At 36.8% G+C, this 26538-nt stretch overlaps 1 protein-coding gene across 7 annotated transcripts in view; it reads right to left on the reverse strand.

Annotated features, from left to right (window-relative positions):
• Positions 1-26538, reverse strand: part of DGKH (diacylglycerol kinase eta) — a 231013-nt gene that overhangs the window by 92332 nt on the left and 112143 nt on the right. For all 7 annotated transcript variants that reach the window (XM_053916770.1, XM_053916772.2, XM_053916769.2 and 4 more), the window contains exons 5-6: positions 10500-10604; positions 10108-10240 (exon numbers count right to left, since the gene is read on the reverse strand). In XM_053916770.1, the coding sequence (XP_053772745.1) occupies positions 10108-10240; positions 10500-10604 (238 nt within the window). The remainder of the gene's footprint in view (positions 1-10107; positions 10241-10499; positions 10605-26538) is intronic.

The following is a 26538-nucleotide window of genomic DNA, read 5'->3' on the forward strand; positions in this document are numbered from 1 at the left end:
AATAAAGGCCATATATGAGAGACCTACAGCCAACATCATACTCAATGGACAGAAACTTAGAGCTTTCCCACTAAGATCAGGAACAAGACAAGGATGTCCTTTCTCACCACTCCTATTCAACATAGTACTGGAAGCCTAGCCACAGCAATCAGACAAGAAAAAGAAATAAAAGGCATCCAAATTGGAAAGGAGGAAATGAAACTGTCACTGTTTGCAGATGACATGATAGTGTACATGGAAAATCCTATAGACTCCACCAAAAAACTACTTGACCTAATAAATGAATTTGGCAAAGCAGCTGGATACAAAGTCAATACTCGGAAATCAAAGGCATTCCTGTATACCAACAACGAAACTGCAGAAACAGAAATCAGGAAAAAAATCCCATTTGATATAGCAACAAGAAAAATAAAGTACCTAGGAAGAAACCTAACCAAGGAGGTACAAGACCTGTACTCAGAAAACTATACAACACTGAAGAAAGAAATTAAGGAAGACACAAACAAATGGAAGCATGTACCATGTTCATGGATTGAAAGAATTAACATTATTAAAATGGCCATACTACCCAAAGCAATTTATAGATTCAATGCAATCCCTATTAGAGTACCCATGACATATTTCACAGATATAGAACAAACATTTCAGAAATTTATATGGAACCATAAGCAACTGCAGCAATAGCTGCAGCAATTTTGAGAAAGAAGAACAAAGCAGGAGGGATCACAATACCTGATATCAAACTGTATTACAAGGCCACTGTAATCAAAACAGCCTGGTACTGGCATAAAAACAGGCACACAGACCAATGGAACAGAACAGAGAGCCCAGAAATAAGCTCAAGTCTTTACGGTCAATTAATATTTGACAAAGGAGGCAGGAGCATAAAACGGAGCAAAAACAGCCTCTTCATGTTGGGAGACCTGGACAGCTACGTGCAAAAAAATGAAACTCGATCACCAACTTACACCATACACAAAAATAAACTCAAGATGGATAAAAGACTTAAATATAACTCATAACACCATAAAGGCCCTAGAGGAAAACACTGGCAGGAAAATCTCAGACATTCCACGCAGCAACATCCTCACAGACATGTCCCCTAAAGCAAGGGGCATAAAGGAAAGAATAAACAAATGGGACCTCATCAAAATAAAGACCTTCTGCATGGCGAAAGAAAACAGCACCAAATTACAAAGAGAACCAACAGTATGGGAAAACATATTTGCTAATGATACCTCAGACAAGGGCCTGATCTCCAAAATAGATAAAGAACTCACACAACTGCACTCCAGGAAGACAAACAACCCAATTAAAAAATGGGCAAAGGACTTGAACAGACACTTCTCCAAGGAAGACATACAGAGGGCCCAGAGACATATGAAAAGATGCTCAGCATCACCAGCCATCAGAGAGATGCAAATTAAAACCACAATGAGGTACCATCTCACACCAGTCAGAGTGGCCAACATAAACAAATCCACAAACAAATGTTGGAGAGGATGCGGAGAAAAGGGAACCCTAGTGCACTGTTGGTTGGAATGCAGACTGGTGAGGCCACTGTGGAAAACAGTATGGAATTTCCTCAGAAAACTAAAAATGGAAGTGCCCTTTGTCCCAGCAATTTCGCTGCTGGGATTATACCCTATGAACCCTGAAACACCAATCCAAAAGAACCTATGCACCCCAATGTTCATAGCAGCACAATTTACAATAGCCAAGTACTGGAAGCAACCTAAGTGCCCATCAGCAAGTGAGTGGATCCAAAAACCATGGTATATTTACACAATGGAATTCTATGCAGCAGAGAGAAAGAAGGAGCTTATACCCTGTGCAACAGCATGGATGGAACTGGAGAGCATTATGCTAAGTGAAATAAGCCAGGCGGTGAGGGACAAATACCATATGATCTCACCTTTAACTGGAACATAATAAAAAGAAGAAAAAAGGAACAACTGTAATTGAATAACAATAAAAAATTAAAATTAAAAAAAATTACTCTTCAACAATATTAATGGTATTCTATAAAGCAAATATGGCTATGTATTTATGAAGCACTTTTATTAATCTATGAGTTGCTACTTAGATTCTATTTATTCATAAAGGAAAACAGAAAAGGAATAAATACAAAAGAATTGGTTCTTGAGGAGAAAGGAAACAACACACACACACACAGAACTAAATACAATTCAGTCAAACATAGTTGCTAATAACATCCCATTTCTTACTCCGAGTGCTAGTTACATAAATGTGTTTAATTTGTGAAAAATCCAACAAGCTGTACACTTATAAAACTTAAAAAGTATGAAAATACCATTAAGGGAAAGAACAAGGTAATTCAAAGGAGTTCTGAATTCCAAGTATGTCAACACACTTTCCAGGCATCATGGGAAATAGCCTAATAAGGGTCACAAATTTGGCACTGTGCTTTGAAAGTATGGTATTGGAATGCCTACAGCAAAATGTAGAGGAAAGAAATGATGAAGTTCTCACTACGTGCATCACTAATTCTCCCCAGCCAATTTACCATAAAGGGGCCTACAGAAAATAAGAGACACTGAAAACTATATAGCATGGATGAAAGAAACTGAAGACAAATAAATGAAAAGATTCTGTTCTCATAGACTGGAAGAGTTAATATTGTTAAAATGTCTATACTACCCAAAGCAATCAATAGATTCAATGCAATCCCTATCAAAATTCCAATGACATTTTGCACAGAACTAGAATCACAAAAGACCACAAACAGTCAAAGCAATCTTGAGAAAAAAGAAGAAAGCTGGAGGCATCATGCTCCCTGACTTCAAGAAGAAATTGTTTCTCACGTGCTCACAACTGTAAACCTACTTTTATCCTATCCTGTATATTATAAAGCTGCAGTAATCAAAACAGTATTGTGTCGGTATAAAAAAAAGATGCATAGATCAATGAATTAGAGAGCCCAGAAATAAACCCATGCATATACGGTCAATTAACTTATGACAAAGGACCCAAAAAAATAAATGAGGGAACGACAGTCTCTTCAATAAACTGTGTTGAGAAAACTAAACAGCCACATGGAAAGTAATAAAACTGGGCTATTCCTTATACCATGTACAAAAATTAACTCAAATTGGATCAAAGAATTAAAAGTAAGACCTGAAACCATAGAACTACCAGAAGAAAGGATGGGGTGTAAGCTCTAAGAGGGACAACATCAAACTATAAAGTGTCTGCACAGCAAAGGAAACCATCAACAAAATGATAATGGAATCTACTCACAGGACAAAGTAAGTGCAAATCATAGATCTGGTAAAAGGTTAATATCCAAAATATATAAAAAAGTCATATAACACAATAGCAAAAAATAATTTGATTTAAAAAATGGGCAGAAGGATCTCTTAAGTGACATTTTTCCAAGTAAGACATGCAGATGGCCAACAGGTATGTGAAAAGTTTCTCAACATTACTAATCATCAGGAAAATGCAAAAACCACAGTGAAATATCACCTCACACCTGCTAAAATGGCTATTAGCAAAAAGACAAAAAAATTACAAGTGTTAGTGTGGTTCTGAAAAAAAGGGATCCCTTAGTACTGGTAGCAGGAATCCAAACTGGTACAGCCACTATGAAAAACAGTAAGAAGGTTCCACAAAAATTAAAAATAGAACTACCACATGATACAGGAATCCTACTTCTCAGTATTTACCTGAAGAAAATGAAAACACTGACTCGAAAAGATGTCTGCACATCCATGTTCACTGCAGCATTATTTACAATAGTCAAGATATGGAAACAATCTAAATGTCCACTGATATATGAATGGATAAAAAATGTGAGATACATACATGGAACATTTTTCAGTTATAAAAAAATGGCATCTTGCCAGTTGAACAACATGGATGGATGCTGAGGGCATTATGCTAAGTAAAATGTCAAAGACAAATACCATATCATCTCATTTTTTATGTGGTATATAAAAAAACAACCACCTAACTCATAGACACAGAGAACAACAGTTTGGTGGTTGCTAGAGGTGAGGGATTGGGAGGGTAGGCAACATGGGTAAAGGGAGTCAAAAGGTACAAACCTCCAGTTATGTAAGAAGTAAGTAGTGAGGAGGTAATATACAGCATGGTAATTAAAGTTAGTTAATAACACTGTACTATGTATTTGAAAGTTGCTAAGTTGCTAAGAGAATAAATGTTAAGAAGTTCTCACCACAAGCAAAAAAAATTCTGTAACTATATATGGTGACAGTAGCTAGACTTATTCTGGTAATCATTTGCAATACATACAAATATTGAGTCAAAAAAAAAACAGAGAGAGAAGTTAAGAGGAAACCACCATGAAAGAAGCAGCATAAATATGAAAAATAAGTAAACCACAGATCTGTAAAATTAACCCTTGCTTATAAAAATCAGAACCTGACTACCATTAAACTTATCCTTCTAAGGACACAAATTATCCAAGTGTTAGTGGATTCCAATGTTACACAGGTTTCTGACTTTTCAGATAAATAGTTAAAAGTAGAGATCACTTCAGTGGAAATATTAATAATACGGTAACTGTTGCTAAATTCTAATTGTAAGGTGGCTCCCTTTCACTTAATTTTGAGTTCCTAACAGTAAGCTATGAATAAACTAGAAATGATGGCCAACACACCATTCTTTTTAAGAAAACCTAACGTAATGTAGCATGAAAACTAAAGGGTCAGGTAAAATAACTAAGGTTTCTACAGTCAAATGTTCAAATGCTTCAGGTGTCAGGAATAGCCCATACTTAAATAGTCACTTACACTAAGCTGGCTTTTCCGAGTCTGCACACACTGGAAATGTTTCATTTACATGCTTCTTTGTGTGCACTCACAAATTATTTCCTGGAATCATACTATTTTTGAGATAAATGACTTTGTAACTACAGCACAGACTTCATACAGACTACAATAATTACTGAATTGAATGTTATTGCTGATAAACATTATTGTAAAAAAGAACACTATAGGAAATAAGCTTAGTTTGAAAACCAATTTCGGCATCTTGCTCCAATACAAGTGACTATTTTAAAACTATGGTTAGTTAAGTGTCTCTAGGCCTTTTCATCTGTTTTAGTATCGCTCAAAAGCATGGTCCTAGTTTTAATTTTATCTGCAACATAATCCCCAGGCTGCTTTTTAATACAAGTAAGTACTTGACATTAATGGTCAATAACTACTTTCTAAGAGGCAAAAGAAGGAAGTAAAAAAGGGCAACAGGATATAATTTCACGGCTTTTTAAAATTTTGTTACTCAAAATCAAGCAGCACATTAAAAATAAAAACCACAGGTTTGTAATAATAAAGTACTTCTTGAAATAACTCTCAAAAATTGCAAAGTTGCTTAATATACAATAACTATAATAATAATACAAATGAGGCTGTAATTATGGTCACTAAGAAGTGGAAATGATTAATAGGTACCTTAATTTCGTTAGGTAACAATTAAATTTCACCAAATAAATTATTCTGAAATAAAGCACTTTCCCCTGACCTGTAAACCCATTATTTTAAAACTCTAAGACTTATAAAATATACTGAAAGGTAACAAAATTATGATTTTTTATTGTAATGTTTATTCAGCCTTTACTATACTGAATCTTTGTGTTCAATCATGGTTAAGATAAAAATTCCTAAGTTCATATATTTGATACTGTTAATTAAAAAATTCACCATTTAACTTTTTTTGTAAAATTGCTATTTAAATACCAATGAAGAATAATTATGCTCTGAAATTATAATTAACAATCTCAACTGATTTAGGGGATTATTTATGAAAAGTCTTTTGTCTTCTATTTTTTTCATATACTTTATACATGAAAGGTTTCAAAGCAATAATTTTAGTTATTACTCAACAAACCTGGAATACAGATCTGTACAGCCTTGTGTTATTGTATGAAACAAAGAGGCAGACTAAGTAAACTCAGCAAGGCTTCACACACTGGAAGCTGGATTCCATTCTAACACGGAGTTTTTCGTTGTCACTGTTAAAAAAATTTTTCTTGTGTTTGAATCTCTGTTATAACTTAAATCCTCTTGCATTCTGTGGCTTTAGTTTTATTAAGCAGGCAGTTTAATCAGATTGGGGGGCGGTTCCCTAAAGTTTAACTATGATTACAATAAAAATATCCTAAATAGCCATATTCTCATAAAATAAGAACACAACTTTTTTATATATTCATAAAACCCTTGATATTTTTAAAACCTCTGCTACAGTTCTAAAAATACTAATGGTCAAAATGCTATAGATTTAGGATTTTGATCAGCAGAGAAAATGAATACTACCATCAGTTCCTCTAAGAATGTAATTTAAAAGCACAATAATTGAGACTTTTTTATAACTCAGGAGGACTTCATTATTAACTGAATAATATAACAACAAATTTATTTAAAGACTTTAAAGTTTCTTATTCTCAGCAGCTAGTGTAATTTTCATTTTTCTTTCAAAATACTCAGAAAAATATTCAATCATCCCACTATCAATCTCAATTTCTAAACAAATATATTTAATAATGTGTAACTCTCAAATCATATGGGTACCACAGAGTACCTCAGATCTGATAGCATTTTTAGCTTTTTTTTTTTTTTTTAGCATTTTTGGGAAGAGAGACTAGAGGGTAACAGTAAAAAGACCTTCAAGATAATGCCACTTGTCACAGAGCTGGAAGGAGGTACTCGGAGCCATAGGAACCTTTAATATTATTAAAGTCATAAAGGCCGATTATAGCTTTGTTTGCAAAGATTCTTAAAATCTAAAACAAAATGTTTCCTGTCTCCTCCAAATGTTCATTTTTATGATTTTTAAAATATATATATTTTATTGATTATGCTATTACAGTTGTCCCATTCCTCCCCTTCACTCCACTCCATCCTGCACACCCCCCCCTCCCTCCCACATTCCCCCCATGGGTCATACATATAAGTTCTTTGGCTTCTACATTTCCTACACTATTCTTAGACTCCTCGTCTATTTTCTACCTACCATTTATGCTACTTATTCTCTGTACCTTTTCCCCCTCTCTACCCCAACACTCCCCTGTTGATAACCCTCCATGTGTTCTACATTTCTGTTATTCTGTTCCTGTTCTAGTTGTTTGCTTAGTTTGCTTTTGTTTTCGTTTTAGGTGTGGTTGTTAATAACTGTGAGTTTGCTGTCATTTTACTGTTCATATTTTTAATCTTCTTTTTCTTAGATAAATCCCTTTAACATTTCATATAATAAGGGCTTGGTGATGATGAATTCCTTTAACTTCACCTTATCTGAGAAGCACTTTATCTGCCCTTCCATTCTAAATGGTAGATTTGCTGGATAGAGCAATCTTGGATGTAGGTCCTTGCCTTTCATGACTTGGAATACTTCTTTCCAGCCCCTTCTTGCCTGTAAGGCTTCTTTTGAGAAATCAGCTGACAGTCTTATGAGAACTCCTTTGTAGGTAACTGTGTCCTTTTCTCTTGCTACTTCTAAGATTCTCTCCTTCTGTTTCATCTTGGGTAATGTAATTATGATGTGCCTTGGTGTGTTCCTCCTTGGGTCCAACTTCTTTGGGACGCTCTGAGCTTCCTGGACTTCCTGGAAGTCTATTTCCTTTGATTAGCGAAGTTCTCCTTCATTATTTGTTCAAATAAGTTTTCAATTTTTGCTCTTCCTCTTCTCCTTCTGGCACCTCTATAATTCCGATGTTGGAATGTTTCAAGATGTCCTGGAGGTTCCTAAGCCTCTCCTCATTTTTCTGAATTCTTGTTTCTTCATTCTTTTCTGGTTGGATGTTTCTTTCTTCCTTCTGGTCCACGCCATTGATTTGAGTTCCAGTTTCCTTCCCATCACTACTGGTTCCCTGTACATTTACCTTTGTTTCTCTTAGCATAGCCTTCATTTTTTTCATCTAATTTGCAACCAAATTCAACCAATTCTGTGAGCATCCTGATTACCAGTGTTTTGAACTGTGCATCTGATAGGTTGGCTATCTCTTCATCACTTAGTTTTATTTTTTCTGGAGCTTTGATCTGTTCTTTCATTTGGGCCATTTTTTTTTTGTCTTGACATGCCTGTTATGTAAAGGGGTGGAGCCTTAGGTATTCACCCTGGCGGGGTGACACCTGTAGATGTGCTGTGACACTGTATGTGGGGGAGGGGTCCAAGAGGGAGCAATGGTGCTTGTTCCCCTCTCTGCCAGTTTTCAGTCACTCCCTCCACTACCCACAATCAAATTGGGGCCTTCTGGTGCTGATTCCAAGTGGGTGAGTTTGTATATGTTCTAGGACACTGTGGGTCTCTCCAACAAACTCTCCTGTGAAGGTGGGAGTTTTTCCTGCTGATGCCTCAACCCCCCAAGGTGTTCAATTAGTGGTTTGAGGCTTTATTTCCTCACTCTGGAAGTCTGGGTCGGGCGATCTGTCAAGGGGGTCCACCAGCAACTGTCTTGCCAGACAGCTGCAGCTTTGCCCAGCCCGCTCCACAATCTGCCACCTTGCTGGGTCCTCCAGCCACCGCCTTGCCACAAGACCTATCTGTCTGGCTGCCTGTCTCCACCCCTCCTACTGGTCTGGATGAATGTTTCTTCTTTATCTCCTTGGTTGTCCAACTTCCATACAGTTTAATTTTCTGTCAGTTATGGTTGCTTTTTGTTTTTAAATTGTTGTTGTCCTTCTTTTGGTTGTGGGAGGAGGCACGGTGTGTCCACCTACCCCTCCATCTTGGCCGGAAGTCCCATTTTTATGATTTTAATGCATCAGGTCATGATGTAATCTGTATTTATTTTTTTACTTGATACATTTCTTATGGGGCACAGTTAAAATTTCTATAATTTACTTGACTAGAAAAATAGGTTTATTGCATGTATTCTCTCATTTAATTTCCATAATGTTTTATGAAATAAAAATGACTATTATCCCCATTTTACAGATGAGGAAATAAAAGTCTGAATGAGTTAAGACTATTTCCCCAGGTTACAACATGAAAGGCTAGAAGTAAAACTGGAACCCAGAGGGTGTAAGTGCAGAGCTCCATTCTTGACCACTATGCTGTGTCATATTAAGAAGCTGAATTAATGACATTTCTCAGATCTTATCATTTAAAATGAATAAAACTGTGACTCTGTTTTGTTATTTAATTATAAAAAGTTATATTCTCAATTACTCAATAATTTTTTGTATTAGAGAAAAAAGCTAGTAATAGTATTATAGATTGTTCAAGAGTAGTGCACAATGATGTAATCACTGAAGTATGAAATTAAATCAATCTAAAGAAGTCATGAGTTGCCCTGACCAGTATGGCTCAGGTAGGGCATCATCCCACAAAGCGAAAGGTTGTGCGTTGGATTCCTGATCAAGGCACATGCCTGGGTTGCAGGTTTGGTCCTGGTCAGGGCAAATATGAAGGGCAACCAGTGGATGTTTCTGTCTCACATTAATGTTTCTCTCCCTCTTCCTCCTTCCCTTTCCCTCTCTCTTAAAATAAATAAATAAAATCTTTAAAGAAGTTATGACTTTTCTCTTGGTAATTATTAAAGTATTTCCTTTAAATGGTCATTGCTCTTAAATTAAAAAATAATCTGCAAAGTCTATAATGAAAACAACATAGGCCTTATTTTTAGAATATGTTAAGTAAAAGGTTGGCATCAATTTAAATTAAACATACTTGAAATAAAAGAAAACAGCGTTTAAAACAATGCAGTGTAAGTAACAATCAGAAATCATGCCAAAGAGTATAGACTGTCCTCACAGAAAATTTTGTTCTCCATCATCAATCACAACAGAAAAAAGAATACTTAAAACTGGAATTATATACAAAGTCTAGAGAATTTTTTTCTAGTCAGTAGTTACTAGTTCCTCAGGAGTGAAATACTTCCTTCAAATTATTTTATATTATCTCTTCCTGAGCCAAAATATTAGTCTTACGTGTGCAGACCTCCACTTTAAGCCACCATAAAACTTAAACCCTCTTTTTCCACTGCGTTGCTCTCAGCTACTGTTTCTGCCCAAGGGAAATGTTTTGCTGTGGTGGTTTTTCTCTATTCACTTCTCAGAAATACCGATGGCAGCATGTTTACGGTATGGTCAGTATTGAGGGACAGCAAATGCAATGCTACAGTACCTTCGCAGGACAGGCCATGGGAGGTGACTCCAGAAAGACTTTCTCGGCACACATTACAGAATGTGGGTCGGGCATGGGAGCAGGCGTACCAGTTGTGCATCCCTGAGAAATGCTCCACATTAAACTGGGCCACCTAAAAATGAGACGTTAGCACACATCTGCCAAACAAGAGAGCAAGACTACAGACACTGAATATTTGGAAAGTACATAGTTATGATTATAATTTCAAATCCATATTTTAATAACTAAAACACTAAGTAAAATTAATGCAATATCAGGTTTAACCAAGTTACTGAATGAATCTCCACATACATATTTTTGCAGAAAACAGAATCAGCTCTTCAATTAACATTCTCTAAGAACATGAGATGACCGAAGAGATGCTACTCTACCTCGTAGGGTTCTCTGGTCTGTACAGACTTCAGAGAGCTGATCCAATCCTCCATCTCCTTTCTGTTCTCAGCGCATAGCATTAGTCTTCTGAATGGAGTGATTATCTGAAAGGGATAATTCAATCTAATGATTGTTAATAACGAACAAGAGAGGTTATTGCAAAACCTGACATCTTACAAAGTATTCCATTTCTAATATGAGTCCTTACTTCCTTGATGAATAAAGTAAAAGTCTATAAAGTAACTGAGTTTAGTTCTATAAGTGTGATGCAATGTGGTCTAGGAAAGAAAATTCTAAGGAAACTTTTCTTGACTTTGATCTCATTGCTACGTACTTATCATGTTTTTTAGCCTTTTACCAAAGGCTATGAACATAAATAAGCAATGTATTCTTATTTCATAAAATATACCTTAAAAATTGACTCTAAATATACTTCAAAATGACTTATGGTAAGCTTAGAATTAATGCATAGCTATCAATGTGGAATTATTATGAAAACTGAAAATCAAAGGAATGTAGTATAATATGGTTTTATAATTGGCTTACATAATATCAAGAACACTGTTATTAAATTGCCTGTTTTAATATGATTTATATGAAGGACTTTTTTCCCCATTGTGTAGAACTCCACTTTACTATTTTTTAGTGAGAGCAGGGAAGAATTAGCATAAAAGTCCTTTATCTGGCTTTAAGGGAAAAAAATTGTGAGTGTCATCTGTTTTCATATCATTAAAGAAAGCAAATTAATTAAGAATCTTAATGCAAATGAAATGGAAACTTCATGCTGTTATAGCACCAAAAGTGATTCAAAGTAGGATTCTGAAATGATTTGAAAAAGCTCCCATTTCTGTGTGAAAATATTCTGGTTGTAATCCTGAAATTGATAAACCCTAAGCATTTGCTACAATAAGAGACCATTTATTTACTTGTGGAAGAGGAGCAAAATGTTATATTCCTACCCAGAAACTATTCCCAAATAATAAATTACATATTTATTTATATATCAAATAAGTTTTCTCAGATTAAAAGGCATTTGATCAAGTGATAATCTACATATTGCATTATAGGACATATTTCCCAAGTAATGAAAAAGCACTAATCATCTTATTTAAAAAAAGGAACCCTGTCAAAAAGTAGACTAGCAATCCTCAGTCACTACTGTTCATCTTAGTAAATAAGTCCATTACTCAAAACTACAGAAATCAGCCCAATCTTAGCTACTCACCAGTCACAGCCTCCTCTCATTACCTCAGGCTACAACATCCTTCCCTAAACCATGAGGCCTTAAATACATCTGACAGTCACTCGCACTTACACACAGCTGGCCAGAGTCACATGGAAGAAGAGCACCAATCGTAGCTTTGGGTTTGGGGTAACTGCCAACAAAACTGAACAGAACCTCCCCTCTGCATTTTCCTCTGTTTTCCAGTATCCTCTTTGGATAAAGCTCATTAGCAGTTGGTCACGTCTCTTCTTCAATAAATAGTTAATGCAAAAAGCAATGACTCCCTCACTACTTAGGAGCCAAATGGATGCTTTATTGCTTCAAATGTGTTTTTGAGACAGCTCACCAAAAGCAAGAGAGCAATGCCATTAGATCACAATACACTCCTGGCTCTGACGACTGGCACGGCATGCTTGAGATCTCAACATTCACTGGGCTGAATACATCTGATATTTACCTGAAAAAATATCACCTCAGGTGTCTTACTTATTTAGCAATATATATAATGTAACTGTAAAGATTCCCTGTCTTTCATTCTGTTACAATGAGATAATTGTTACTCAGATAAATAAACCAGACTTGGTATCTTATTCTTTAATTTTGTTTTGTTTAATTCTAAGTAAAGCAGGATGTCTGAGATTTTAACTATCTTTAATGCCTTTATATTCCTTCAAAGTCAACATGAATTCAATAAAAAGGGAGAAAGAAGGATAAATAGCTTCTCACTATTCCTGTCATTTTTGGAACTGCATAATGCCTCAATTCTAAAGGATTTCAGCAATAAGAATCATGCATGTATCTTATACACTGATGACACAAAACATCAGAAATTTCTCCTTTTTAATAAAATTTGTTTAAAATGGATGATCATAAGCAAGTAAAGATTGTAACACATTTAAAAAATAATAATTAAGTTTTAAGAGCCAAAAAGAAATTAGAAGTAATTTTGATTTAAGAAATTCACTGATTGTAAAGGTCATCCCTCATTAGCCTTCAATGCTCTGAGTCCCCTTCATACCTTTTATTTAAATTCTTCCCCAGCCCCAACCTTGGAAGGAAAGAGAATTACAGTTGTTAACTGACAGGCACTGCTTGTGTCCTAAGTGAGCCCCATTGCAGGATCTGATCATTCAAATTTTTATTAGGAAAACATTTGGGGAGCAGCAAACTCTGAAATTATTTCTTTTGGTTCTTACTCTGAAAGTACATCTGACTCAGCCTTTTTTATTCTGACAAATGAGTAGGATAGAGAAATGGAACGATAAGAAGATGAGAGGAGGGAGTTATTCCCAGGCAAGACTGTCTGAGCCTACTGGGGGCCAAGGCCAGGATGTTTCTGGAATTAGAGGACTTTCTACATTTCTTGAAGAACCTGCAGCTTACCTCTCTTAAAGTGTCCCTTAGCCCCTGTCCTCATCTCAATTCCACTCTTATTCTCTCCACCTACTATTCCACCATTCCCCAAAATAATTTTTTTCAGGCACATCTGAATTTATTTCATTAATTAGTTTTTTCAAACTTTAACCACCAGTCCCACTTCAGATCCCAGAACATAGCTGTGTCTGTTCATGCATCCCAGCACTTACTGAGCACACACTGCATGCCAGAACCCAGGGGGCTTTGAACCATATGGTCTTTGCCTTAGTAATTTAGAAGGAAGACAAGGAAGCAAACCAAGATTTACTTGTCTGAAAAAGAGCTATACAAGTAGTACAAAGGAGAGACATCTAATCAGTTTGTCTCCTAAATGCTACCTCACATAACATACAAACTCTCCATTAATAGGGATATTACTCTACTCTTGAGAATTACTGGGCTATAAGGGTTAACCAAAAATACTGCTATATGTGCCTAAGAATCAAGTATTTCTCAGTCTGGTAAAGCATGTGACTATATGAGAGATACAGGCAATATGGCATTAAACACATAAAATTTTATAGAAGAGTGGCATAGCATTACAGTTAAGACTTTAAATACAGAAGCTTTTTAATTTGATGTAGTCCCATTTGTTTATATTTTCCTTTATTTCCTTTGCCTTAGGATAAATATCAGTAAAAATATTGCTATGCAAGATATCCAAAATTTTACTGCCTGTGTTTTCCTCAAGGATTTTTATGGTATCACAACTTATATTTAAGTATTCTATCCATTTTGACTTTATTCTGGTGTGTGGTGTAAGACGGTGGTCTAGTTCCATTTTTTTGCATGTTCCATTCCATTTCACCCAAGACGATTTATTGAGGAGACTATCTTTACTCCATTGTATACTCTTGCCTCCTCTGTCAAATATTAATTGACCATAAAGAGCTGGGTTTAATTCTGGGCTCTCTATTCTGTTCCACTGATCTATGTGTCTGTTCTTATGCCAGTACCAGACTGTTTTGATTACAGTGGCTTATAGTATAGTTTGATATCAGATGTTGTGACCCCTCCACTCTGTTCTTCTTTCTCAAGATTGCTGAGGCTATTCTGGGTCGTTTTTGGTTCCAAATAAATTTTCAGAATATTTGTTCTAGATCTGTGAAATATGCCATTGGTTTCTTAATAGGAATTACATCGAAATCTATAGATTGCTTTGGGTAGTATTAAAGAAACCATCTTCAAAATGAAAAGGGATCTAACTGTGTGGAAGAACGTATTTGCCAATGATACATTGGACAAGGGTTTAATGTCCAAAATACATGAAGAACTTAATACAAATCAACACCAGGAATACAAATAACCCAGTTAAAAAATGGGCAAAGGACCCCAATAGACATTTCTCCAAGGACATACAGAAGGCACACAGACATATGAAAAAATGCTCAACATCACTAGCCATCAGAGGGATATAAATTAAAACCATAATGAGATATCACCTAACACCTGTCAAAATGGCTTTCGTTAATAAATCAACGATAAGTTAGCTGGTGAGGGTATAGAGAATAGAGAACCCTAGTGAACTTTTGATAGAAATGCAGCCACTGTGGAAAACAGTATAGAATTTCCTCAAAAAACTAAAAATGAAACTGCCTTGACCCAGCAATTCCACCGCTGGGAATGTACCCTAAGAATCCCAAAACACCAGTTGAAATTATGCACCCCCATGTTCATAGCAGAGCTACTTACATTAGCCAACATTTGGAAACAGCCTAAGTGCCCATCAGTAGATGAGTGAATAAAATAATCTGTGGTACATTTACACAATGGAATATTATGCCACAGAAAGAAAGAAGTCCTACCTTTTGTGACTGCATGGATGGAACTGGAGACTATTATGCTAAGAGAAATAAACCAGTCAGTAAAAGACCATATGATCTCACTTATAAGAGGAATCTAATGAACAAACTAAATTAATGAGCAAAAGAGAACCAGAACCATAGAATCATGGAACAGACTGAGAGCTGTAAGAGGGGAGTGGAGAGGTGGGGATTGTTTGAAGGAAGGTGAAGGGATTAGTCAAAGAACATATATGAAGGGCCCATGGACATGGACAATGTTTGGGGGACTGATTATGGAAGTGGATGGTGGGCTGGGTGGAGGGGACGAAGGGGGAAAAAGTGGGACAACTATTAATAGTATAAACAATAAAATATTTTTTAAAAAAGACTTTAAATATACAAACATACCCAGAAGAAAAAGATACATAGCAAAATCCTATGCTGCTTGCTCAGCGAAGGAATTACAGATCATTTTAATTGTAAATTTGTATTGGTTTGTTTTTTTAGCTTCTAAAGTAAATATGTAGTACTTCTATAATAAAAAGTTATGTTTTTTTATTTAAAGAATAGAAATTTAGAATCTAAAATTTTGTGTTGTTCCAAAGTGGGAGACCTCAAACTCCACTGTACATTGAAATCACCTGGGAGATTTTTTTAAACTCCCAATCTTCAGGCCACACTCTATACAATTAACTCAGAACATGTGGCGGTGGGACACAGCTACCAGTTGTTGTTGTTGTTTTTAACTCCCAAGTGACTCTAAAATGTAGCCGAGTTCAATAATCAGTACTCTAAAGATATTTTATTGTTCCCCATAACACTGTTAGAACTTGAGAAATGAGGGAAGTTTCTGCACAAGTGAATTACAGGGAATTGTTAATCTGCAAATTCCCAACTGGAAACCAGTAATGTAACAGCAGTGATTCAGAGCCTAAACTCTGAAGTCAGACTGATGAGAAAATACCAATGGTACCCTTTCTTATCTGTGTGGCTGTGGACCCGGTTCCTGGGCTCTCTGAAGTTTGGCCTCACCTCTGCTAAGTGGGGACAGAGCAGTAAGTAATTCTCTGCTCTACACAGTGCTGCAAATTAGTAACATAACCCAAGTAAAGAACTCAGCAGTGTCTTTAACAAAGCCAAAGCTCACTACAATGTTAGCATCACGATTCTTCTTAGCACTAAAATTGAGTATATATGTTTGTAAGTTCTGTAATTAACATATTTTGTGTGTGTGTCAGTGTGGTCCACAGACAAAAATAACACAGCTTAAGTCAGAAATAGAGGCATTTTGCCAACAGAATAGTGACTGACTAGCAAACAACCAAAATAGAACTGGGGGTAATTACCTCCTTCTTAACAAGATATTAAGAAAATATCAACAAACAAATTAGGGAAAAATGTGCCCCCTTAAGTGCACTATGTCTAACCTTCCCCAAAGCAGGAATATGAGATGGTAAAAGGCTTGCCAAAGTTAAGAGCATCAGATGCCAGTAGATAACATGCTTAAACTGCACAAGATAAATGCTTGCTCATTTTAACTCATATTTTCTGATTCTGTAATCAAAGAAACTCTGCAACCTTCTCTGGCAATTTTAAAGGTACAACTTTTTTTGTTAGGCAATTCTTATTTCAGTTCTAAAGTTCTTTACTACAAACTTATCACATTGGCCCTCCTGCAAGTAATTAATGTTTAATCTTCAGTGATTAATCCTGAACAGCCATGAATGAAATAGAAATTCACCTGCAGTGAGCAGCCTTCCTTAGAAAGCGGGACAAACAGAAAGCTTAGTTGTGCTATAATAATTTTTATTGTCTATATTTATTACAACTCAGGGGCTACAACTCGACTTTTGTGAGAAACCGAATCAGGTATAATGTCTTTTTAATACTAAGTTTGCTATAACTGTAACTGCCAACTGGTTAGTCTTAATATACCTCTTCAATCCTTCCTCATAAAACCTATATGCAACTCTTAAATTATGTATGTTGCTATTTTTCATTCTTCCTTTATGGAATGAAATAAATCACTTTGACAATGTAAATGTGCCAAATATATTCAGGCATCTTAAATAACTATTTTGAGGGCAGAGATATGTACACCCATATTTCAAAGACTAAACTGGAGATTTCTACCTCTCCAAGAGTACAGGTCCTTAACTATGCACTGCATGTGAATCCAGCGAAGAGTTGTTGTTTTTTTTTTTTCCAAAATATCCAACCATGCTCCATACCAGACTTAGTGAACTGAAATCTCACTTGCAATGAAGGTGTGGATTATTTCAGATGTTATCTATAGTTCGGCAAAGATACACAGGCAACTCTGACGCATACCCCTGTTTATCAACCACAAAGGTAGCAGCATCCAACTTTCTCATTAGTAAAATCAGGATCTCATCTAAAAAGTGTAAAGCAGACTGGGTGGTCCCATATTCGCATGTGGAAAAGCCAGGAGGAGCAAAGAGGGAGCAAGACAGACCCTGCAACCCAGTGTTCCAGTGTGGGAAACTGAAGTCTCAAAACCTCTAGCTGTAAAAATTTGTGGGGGTTGTGGCAGCAGAAGAAACTCCCAACCTCAAAGGAGAATTCATTGGAGAGACCCACGAGGTCCTAGAACATACACAAAGCCACCCATCTAGGAACAGCACCAGAAGGGCTCAATTTGCTTGTGGGTTGTGGAGGAAGTGACTGAAAGCTGGTGGAAAGCAGGCAGAGAGCCAAGCAAGCGGCATTGTTCCCTCTCTGATGCCTTGCCACATACAGTGCCACAACACAGCAAGGTGGGTTGCCCTGACCTGGCGAATACCTAAGGCTCCTCCCCTTATAACAGGCAAGCAGAAACAAAGAAATATGGCCCAAATGAAAGAACAGATCAAAATTCCCAAAACAGAACTATGTGATGAGGAGATAGCCAACCTATCAGATGCAGAGCTCAAAACACTGGTAATCAGGATGCTCACAGAAATGGTTGAGTATGGTCACAAAACAGAGGAAGAGGCGAAGGCTATGGAAAGTGAAATAAAGAAAAATATATAGGAAGCCAACAGAGAAGTAAACTAGGACTCAAATCAATGATTTGGAACAGAAGGAAGAAATAAACTTTCAACCAGAACAGAAAAAGAAAGAAGAATTCAAAAAAAATGAGGAGAGGCTTAGGAACCTCTGGGACAATTTCAAACTTTCCAACATCCGAATCATAGAGGTACTAGAAGGAGAAGAGGAAGAGCAAGAAATTGAAAACTTATTTGAAAAAATAATGAAGGGAAACTTCCCCAATCTGATGAAGGAAATAAACATGCAAGCCCAGAAAGCTCAGAGAGTTGCAAAGAAGTTGGACCCAAGGAGGAACACACCAAGGCACATCATAATTATATTACCCAAGATTAAAGAAGAGAGAATCTTAAAAGCAGCAAGAGAAAAGGAGACAGTTACCTACAAAGGAGACACTTACCTACTCCTAAGACTAGCAGCAGATTTCTCAAAACAAACCTTGCAGGCAAGAAGGGGCTGGAAAGAAGTATTCCAAGTCATGAAAGGCAAGGACCTACACATCCAAGATCACTCTATCCAGCAAAGCTATCATTTAGAATAGAAGCGCAGATAAAATCCTTTCCAGATAAGGTCAGTTAAAGGAGTTCATCATCACCAAGCCCTTATTATATGAAATGTTAAAGGGACTTACCTAAGAAAAATAAGATGATCAAAACTAGGAACAGTAAAATGACAGCAAACTCACAACTATCAACAACCAAACCTAAACAAACACACAAAACCCAAATAGAATAGGAACAGAATCACAGAAATATGGGAGGGTTATCAGCAGGAAGGGAGTAGAATGGGGAAAAAGGTACAGGGAATAAGAAGCATAATTGGTAGGTACAAAATAGACAAGGGGAGGTTAAGAATAGTATAGGAAATGGAGAAGCCAAAGAATTGATATGTATGACCCATGGACATGAACTAAGTGGGGGGAATGTTGGTGGGAGGGGAGGTGCAGAGCAGAGGGGGATAAAGGGGAGAACAAAATGGGACAACTGTAAAAGTATAATCAATAAAATATACTTAAAACAACAAAATTTTTTTTAAAGTGCTGTAATCATTATGGCTCCCTATCTCCCTTTTCAGCACCCCTCTGCTCTCAAATCTCCAGTGTTCTCACCTGCCTCTAATGGTATACCTTTGTGTGGGACCAATCTGAACTAGCCTACCACCTACAGCACCCCACATGATATAAAAGCAATCTCAAAATGATGAACTCTGAATTTTTTGTTGGTCCATTATGTTTGAACCCTAAAGTGCTGTGTTATAAAACATCAACAACAAAATTAAAGCCCATCATATTAGACAGGTACTTTGCTCACTCACAGTAAAAGAGTTTAAACCTGTTTTCTTCAGCTGCCATTTCATATACATGTACTACCCAGTGGGCCCTAGAGGCACCTGAGATTGCAACTCCGTTACTTTCTGGGGTTGATACTCCCCTATTTTATTATCCAGTTGCTGTTAAGTTCCATGTGTTTTCTAAGATGGCAATTCCTGACCTAAAAAGTCATTTTTTTTTCCTGTAGTGTTAATAGACAATGAAGGTTTCATGTATATTTTCTCCCAAGGATGCTTGAATTTTAACAGAAGACTAAGAAATATAATGCCACAAGTTTATTTCTGGCATCAAATTCAAAGAAAGTGACAAAGCTATTTTCAACATAGTATAATTTAAATCGGCAACACCATAAACATTCATTTTATAGCTGTAAACACTGGAATATGCATTAAGTGTTCACAAAGAAAAACTAGTTCAATAAAATCCTGAAACACAAATTGCACAATATCTAAAATGATGTGAACAAAAAACTTACAAAGATGTAATGGACTAATGGTAAGGATGAGATTGACAGGTAATTCACACATGTGCAAGAACCTCAATATTAATCTGCAGGTTACAAAGAAATTCTGCTACTCAGACAGTGCATGATGTAAGTAGGATCTTAAATCATTTTGCTTGGTAGTATTCCCTTTTGGAATGATCTAAAACAAGCAAAATAGAGACAGACTTAGAAAGCAGACTGACATCTGGGTGGGCGATTGCTTAGGGGCTAAAGGGATGGAGGGATTGAGCAAAATATAAAAAATGAGAAAGTCATGGATATGGACAACCACATGGTGACTGCTGGGGAACTAGGGGACAGGATGGATGGAGGTGGAAGAGATATACAAAGAGGTGGAAGAGGGGGGATAAATGGTGATGGAAAAAACAGAATAAAATAAAGAAAAAAATGTGTATGTAAAAAATTTTTGAAAAATCCCCTCACATGTCTGTTTAGAACCATGTTTAGATTCATACACAAACACACATGTAACTCTTTACTATGAGTCCAAAGGGATCTTTGAAAATCATTCCACACTTTCCATTTGTGCTGGCTGATCACCATTCTAACTGAAGAGTCATTCTGGCTGAGTAACAACTTACTGATGTTAATATGCATTCCTATAATGTAGACTAGGAAGTAGGAAACATCCCCATAGTCTCTCAAAATAAAGAGGCAGGCATTAGTCATGAACATAAGGAAGTCTGCCCCCGTGTTGCTTATATCCCTATCTAAGGAGAAGTTATATATATCATCTGCATATGATATTTATTTTTTAAAAATGAAGTAATTACCTATATATTGACATAAATAATTGAGAATTGTATAGCATAGATATGAAATATTACTCGTGACAAGATTCTACAAAAAAGTGCAACTACTGAAAAAAATTTTTAATGGAAACTTTTTGAAAATATGTACACAATTATTCTGAGAAAACAATGAACTACAGAATGAAAAAAAGACCTGTGGATGAGAGTGGAAGATCTCTGCCAAGAGTATGTCTGTCTTCTTGTCTATGGGAATACTTGACTACAAACTTATGGCACAAAGGCTATATATCTTATTGACTCTCCCATCATCTTTTTATATTAAGTATAAAGTTAATTTTGTTACAACACATTGAAGAGAAAAAAAAATGTAGAAGTTATATGAGCTATCCACAATTAGTTAATATACTTTCTATATGAGGAGTTGACAAAAAAGTACCAGCATTGCTATAACAAGTTAAAAAAAGATTATTTCTTCACTGTAAAATTGAATTGAGTAACTATGGTCAACTCAGTTAATGCTTTTCCTTCAAAGCTTCTGCATACTCAGGCTGTGTTTAAGAAGAAATATAGAGAAGAGGCAGAGTTAAAATTAGAAAACGGTATTTTTAGGGGTGACAATTGAAGAATGTGGGGTCAGGTAAGAGGATCAGAAATACCTGCTTTAAAATACTTAATTTTTCATAATTAAATAAAAATGTACTCAAGCATTTGTGAACCCCAAGCAAATTTCTTCAAGGATCTAACAAGGTAAAGGACCTGGTGTCTTAGTCTCATATCAACCTTATACAACCCTTAGCCCTGAACTCACCTTGCAGACACAAGTCTCTGACCTCTTACATCCCTCCCCCTATCAAATTCAAAGTAGATGAATAATGTGGTTCCCTTGCTGGAGTGATCCACAATGTCCTCAGAAGCTGATGAATTAAAACTTCTGATCACTGGGGGAGATGGGGTGGGATGGATGGAGCTGAAGAAAGCTATGCAAATTTGCTTCCAGATTTCTTTAGCCTCAGTGACTGTGCTTAAAATTTGGTCAGCAGATCACAAAACTTCTTTGGTAAAGGAATCATGACTTTAGAACAATGCCATTTTCCATGTTAATTTGATTTCCCTGTATAACCTCATGTTGGATTTTTTATTGCTTTAGAATATGAAATATAAATAAAATGTGAATTTTGATACCATTTCCATGACAAAAAAGCCTACAAATTTTAGAGCTATTAGTGCCAATATTTTCACTACATACATAGTATTTCCAAAGGATCTCACACTCTAAAAGGCAAATCTTCCTTTATTAAAAAAATCCAAAAACATGCTAAAATCAAAATTTTATTGAATATTTTTGACAAAATATTATTGAATATTAATACTAATAAATTAAGTTTATTAATTGTTTGTTAACACAAAATAAAGATATAAAAGCAGAATCCAAACACTTTTCAAATCAGCAACTGTATTCAACATTATATAATTTATATAGTCTTAGAATTTACTAAAAATGTAAAAGAGAGCAGTGTATTTAACATCTTCCTGGGACTATCCTGTCTTAGAGCTTTGCTGCAGAGTAATAGTCCTGATTGTCATTTCCCAAAAGCCCTGGATTCACCAGAGAGCCATGGGGAGAAAGACAGTGAAACCATGGAGGTACAGACAGTCCCTTGGCATATTAGGCTCCTTTGCCCTGCTGTCCTGGAAATATGGCAAAGGCCTTCAATGTTATTTGTTGGAGTATTCTATCATTTATATATAAAAATTACATGCATAACCATAAACCACTGTTTCTTTGATGATGAATGAAGTTTGGATTAAAGTCAGTACTAAAAGCACTAAAATCTCTTAATACAGTATAAGCAGTTTCCTATTGCTGTTATAACAAATTGTTCTTTTACAGTTGTGATGGTGAGAAATTAAAAATCAAGGTGTCCAGAGGGCTGTGTTCCTTCTGGAGGTTTTTGAGGAGAGCCCATTTCCTTGACTTTGCAGCCTCTAGAGGCCATCTGTACTTCCTGGCTCATGGCCCCTTCCTCAAATCAATCCAACCTCCCTCCATAGTCACAGTTCCTCTGACTCCAGTTCCTCTTGCCTGCCTCTTGTAGGGACCCCTGTGATTACACTGGGCCTGTTACAGATACTCCAGGATGATTTCATTCAAGATCCTTAACATAATCACAGCTACAGAGTCCCTTTTACCATATAAATTGACATTGACTGGCTACCGGGATTAGGACATGAACATTTTTGGGGTGTTCAACCTACCACATCTAGAAAATAACGTAACATATTTAAGAAAAGTTATAAACATAATTATAACTTTTCTGGTTATAATAATGAACTGGTAAATCAATGGCACTTGTAATCTCTTATAGTCATAATTTCAAATAATATGCATTGATGCAATTTTTCTTCAAAGGAACTGATACTTAAGTTCATAAAAATAGGATAATTAGGGAGCTCTATGTTCATACTTTAATTCAATTTTTATTTATTTATATTTAGATACTTGTTTTTTTGAATTATAAAGGAATTTTGACATTTATTGTTGAACATATAATGGTACAAGAAATTTTATGTAACAAATAATTAAAAACACAAGAACGAATGCAAAGTCTTCTAGGTACTACCTATGTATAATGTGCATCCTTATTTTTCCCTCAAAAATTTGGGCAAAAAGCTGCACATTGTACATGGCAAAATACATAAACCCTATGCATCGTACAATTTGAAGTGTTTTGCTGTCAATATGGTCACATACATTATTTCACTTAATCTTTCATATATTTGGCCTGCATAATAGGTACAAATAAATTAATTTGTTTTTAACGGCAAACTCAGTAAGTAGGAGTCAGAGGGTACCCATTAAATCTTCCCACTTCAAATCACAACTCTTTTTTCTGTTATTCCAGGCACGTAGTCCTTTTACCAGCTGCCTTCAGGTGGACCATAGAACCTGCCCAAAAAGCAACATCCATTGTGCTGCAACTGTGTATGTAGCTCTAAGAAATCACCTGCTATCAAAATAATTCTTAATAAAAAATAAAAGAATTAAGGTAGTGAAAGTTTCAATTAGTACAAACAAAATACTACTTACCATAAAAACTTTCAAAACAATTAAACTATAACTTCATTTAGCTCGAGCTGTACCTAATTATTAAAAATATACTTGCTTATTGAAAGTTGGTAAGAAAAAGGAACTAAAAATAACTGATAAGCATCCCAAGACCAGCCAGCCCCTAATCAATTAACTTTTAATTTTCTAAAAAAATATTTGATTATGTTATTACAGTTGACCTGATTTTTCCCCCTTAGCCTCTCTCCACAAAGCTTCCCCCACTCCCTCAGGCAATCCCCACACCATTGTTCATGTCCATGGGTCATGCATTAAGTTCTTTGGCTACTCCATTTCCCGTGCTGTACTTTACATCCCCATGGCTATTCTGTAACTACCTATGTGTACTTCTTAATCCCCTCACCTCACTCACTCCCCCACAACTCCCTCGCATCTGGCAAATATCAAAACCCTCTCCATATCCAAGATTCTGTCTCTGTACTTCTTGCTTGCTTAGTTTGTTTTTTAGAATCAATTATTGATAGATATATATCTATCACCATTTTGTTTTTCATAGTTTTAATCTTCTCTTTCTTAAATAAGTCCCTTTAACAGTTCATATCATAATGGTTTGATGATGATGAACTCCTTTAGGTTTTCTTGTCTGGGAAGCACTTTATCTGTCCTTTCATTCCAAATAATAGCTTGGCTGGGTAGAGCAATCTTGGCTGTAGGTACCTGCTTTTCATGACTTTAGATATTTCCTGCCAAACCCTTCTAGCCTGCAAAGTTTCTTTTGAGAAATCAGCTGACCATCTTGCGGTAACTCCTTTGTAGATAAAACGAACTGCTTGTCTCTCACTGCTTGTCTCTCACTGCTTTTAATCTTTGGTGTTTTAATTATGATGTGTCTTGGAGTGGGCCTCTTTGCATCCGTCTTGTTTGGGACTCTCTGTGCTTCCTGGACTTGCATGTCTATTTCGTTCACCACATGAGGGACATTTTCTTTCATTATTTTTTCAAATAGATTACCAATTTCTTGCTCTTTCTCTCCTCTTCTGGCACCCCTATGATGTGAACGTTGGACCTCTTGAAGTTGTCCCAGAGGCTGCTTACACTATCCTCCTTTTTTAAAATTCTTTTTTCTTCCTGTTGTTCTGATTGCTTTGTTTTTTGCTTCCTTATGTTCTAAATCATTGATGTGATTCTCGGCTTCATCCACTCTACTGTTGTTTCCATGTACATTATTCTTTATTTCAATTAGTGTGTACTTCACTGCTGACTGGATCTTTTTTTAGGCTGTTGAGGTCCTCACTAAGTTCCTTGCACATCCTTATAGCCATGTTTTAAACTCTGCATCTGCTCAATTGCTTATCTCCATTTTGTTTAAGTCTTCTTCTGGAGTTTTGATCTGTTCTTTCGTTTGGGCCCTGTTTCTTTGTCTCCTTGTTTTGGCAGCCTCCCTGTGTTCGTTTCTATGTGTTATGTAGAGCTGCTTCGACTCCATGTCTTGGTAGTGTGGCCTAGTGTACTAGATGTCCCATAGGGTCCAGTGGCCCAGTGGCCCCTGTCACCCAAGCTGGGTATTGAGGTATGCCCTTTGTGTGGGTGGAGTGCAACTTCCTTTTGTAGTTGAGCCTTGATTGCTGTTTCAAGATCAATGGGAGGGATTTACCAAGGCCATTCGGCTCCAAGGACTGGCTGTGACCACTGACTACCAACCTGGCCATCCATGGAGGATCAGCTGTGTAAGGGTAGGATGGTGGGGCTCGGAAATGGTCTGTAGCTGTCCACTGGGTGTGCCGGCTCTAGGGTTTCCCCGGGTGATGCAGGCCAAGGTCAGCTACCACCTGTGTTCTGCCTGGGGCCACCCTGTATGAGCTATAAAGCAGTCTGAGATGGCTGCTACTTGTGGTGGGCTTGGAGGTTTCCAGCTGAAGGTAATCTGTAAACCTATGCTATCTGCTGCTAGTACCAGGCCTGGGACCACTTAGCAAAATAGGGTGGGTAGGGAGGAGGGGCGTGGTGCTGAGAGCTGAGACCAGCTGTTGTTTGTTTGAGAGGATTGGTGAAGCCTGAGCCCAGAGCAACCATTCATATGGAAAATTCACTGTTAATAGTGAGGGTGGGCCTGTAAATTGGGTTGATAGGAGTCTTAGGAGATTTCCAGGGCGGGGCAAAAGTTGAGGGTTTTAGCCAGGTTGATGGAGGCTCAGATATGGCACCTGCCTGCTGGTTCTATGGCTCTGTGGCGGGGGGGCGGGATCAGAAAAGGGAAAATGGCCTCTGCCTACCTTTCTTTCTGGAAGAAAGCTGTCCTCAGCTCTCGCTGTAATGTCAGACATTTCACTTCAGCCCCATATGCCACTGGTGCCTTTCAAGCTGCTACCTTGGTGCTGGAGCTCAGAGGGAGTGAGTCAGAGTAAGTCCAGGTGTGAGTTCTTTCAGAGGAACTGCTTGGGAATCCAGAAGTTTCTTCCACTGACTCAATCCCCCTGGTTTTTGCAGCCAGAAGTTATGGGGACTTGTCTTTCTGGCAATGGAACCCTGGGCTGGGGGACCTGGTATGGGGCTGCAACTCCTCACTCCCAAAATATCCCTCCTGAATTTTTATCCATCACTCATGGGTATGCGACCAGCCTGTTCCATGTCTCTTCCTTTCCTACCAGCCTTGATGGATGTGTTTTTTTTTAATTCCATAGTTGTTGGACTTCCTTTCTACTTGATTTCTGATGGTTCTGAGTGATAGTTGTTTTATATTTTTATATGGCTGTGCGAAGGGGCAAGCCATGTTTACCTATGCTGCCATCTTGAATGGAAGTCCCCAATTAATAGTTAGACTGACAATGTAAAGTAAGGACATTTTACAACTACCAAAAATAAGAGAATTCAAAACTGAAAGGCAGGCCACACAAATCAGCTGCATAATTCA

This window comes from Desmodus rotundus, chromosome 13 (genome assembly GCF_022682495.2).
Source record: "Desmodus rotundus isolate HL8 chromosome 13, HLdesRot8A.1, whole genome shotgun sequence".
Taxonomy (NCBI): domain Eukaryota; kingdom Metazoa; phylum Chordata; class Mammalia; order Chiroptera; family Phyllostomidae; genus Desmodus; species Desmodus rotundus.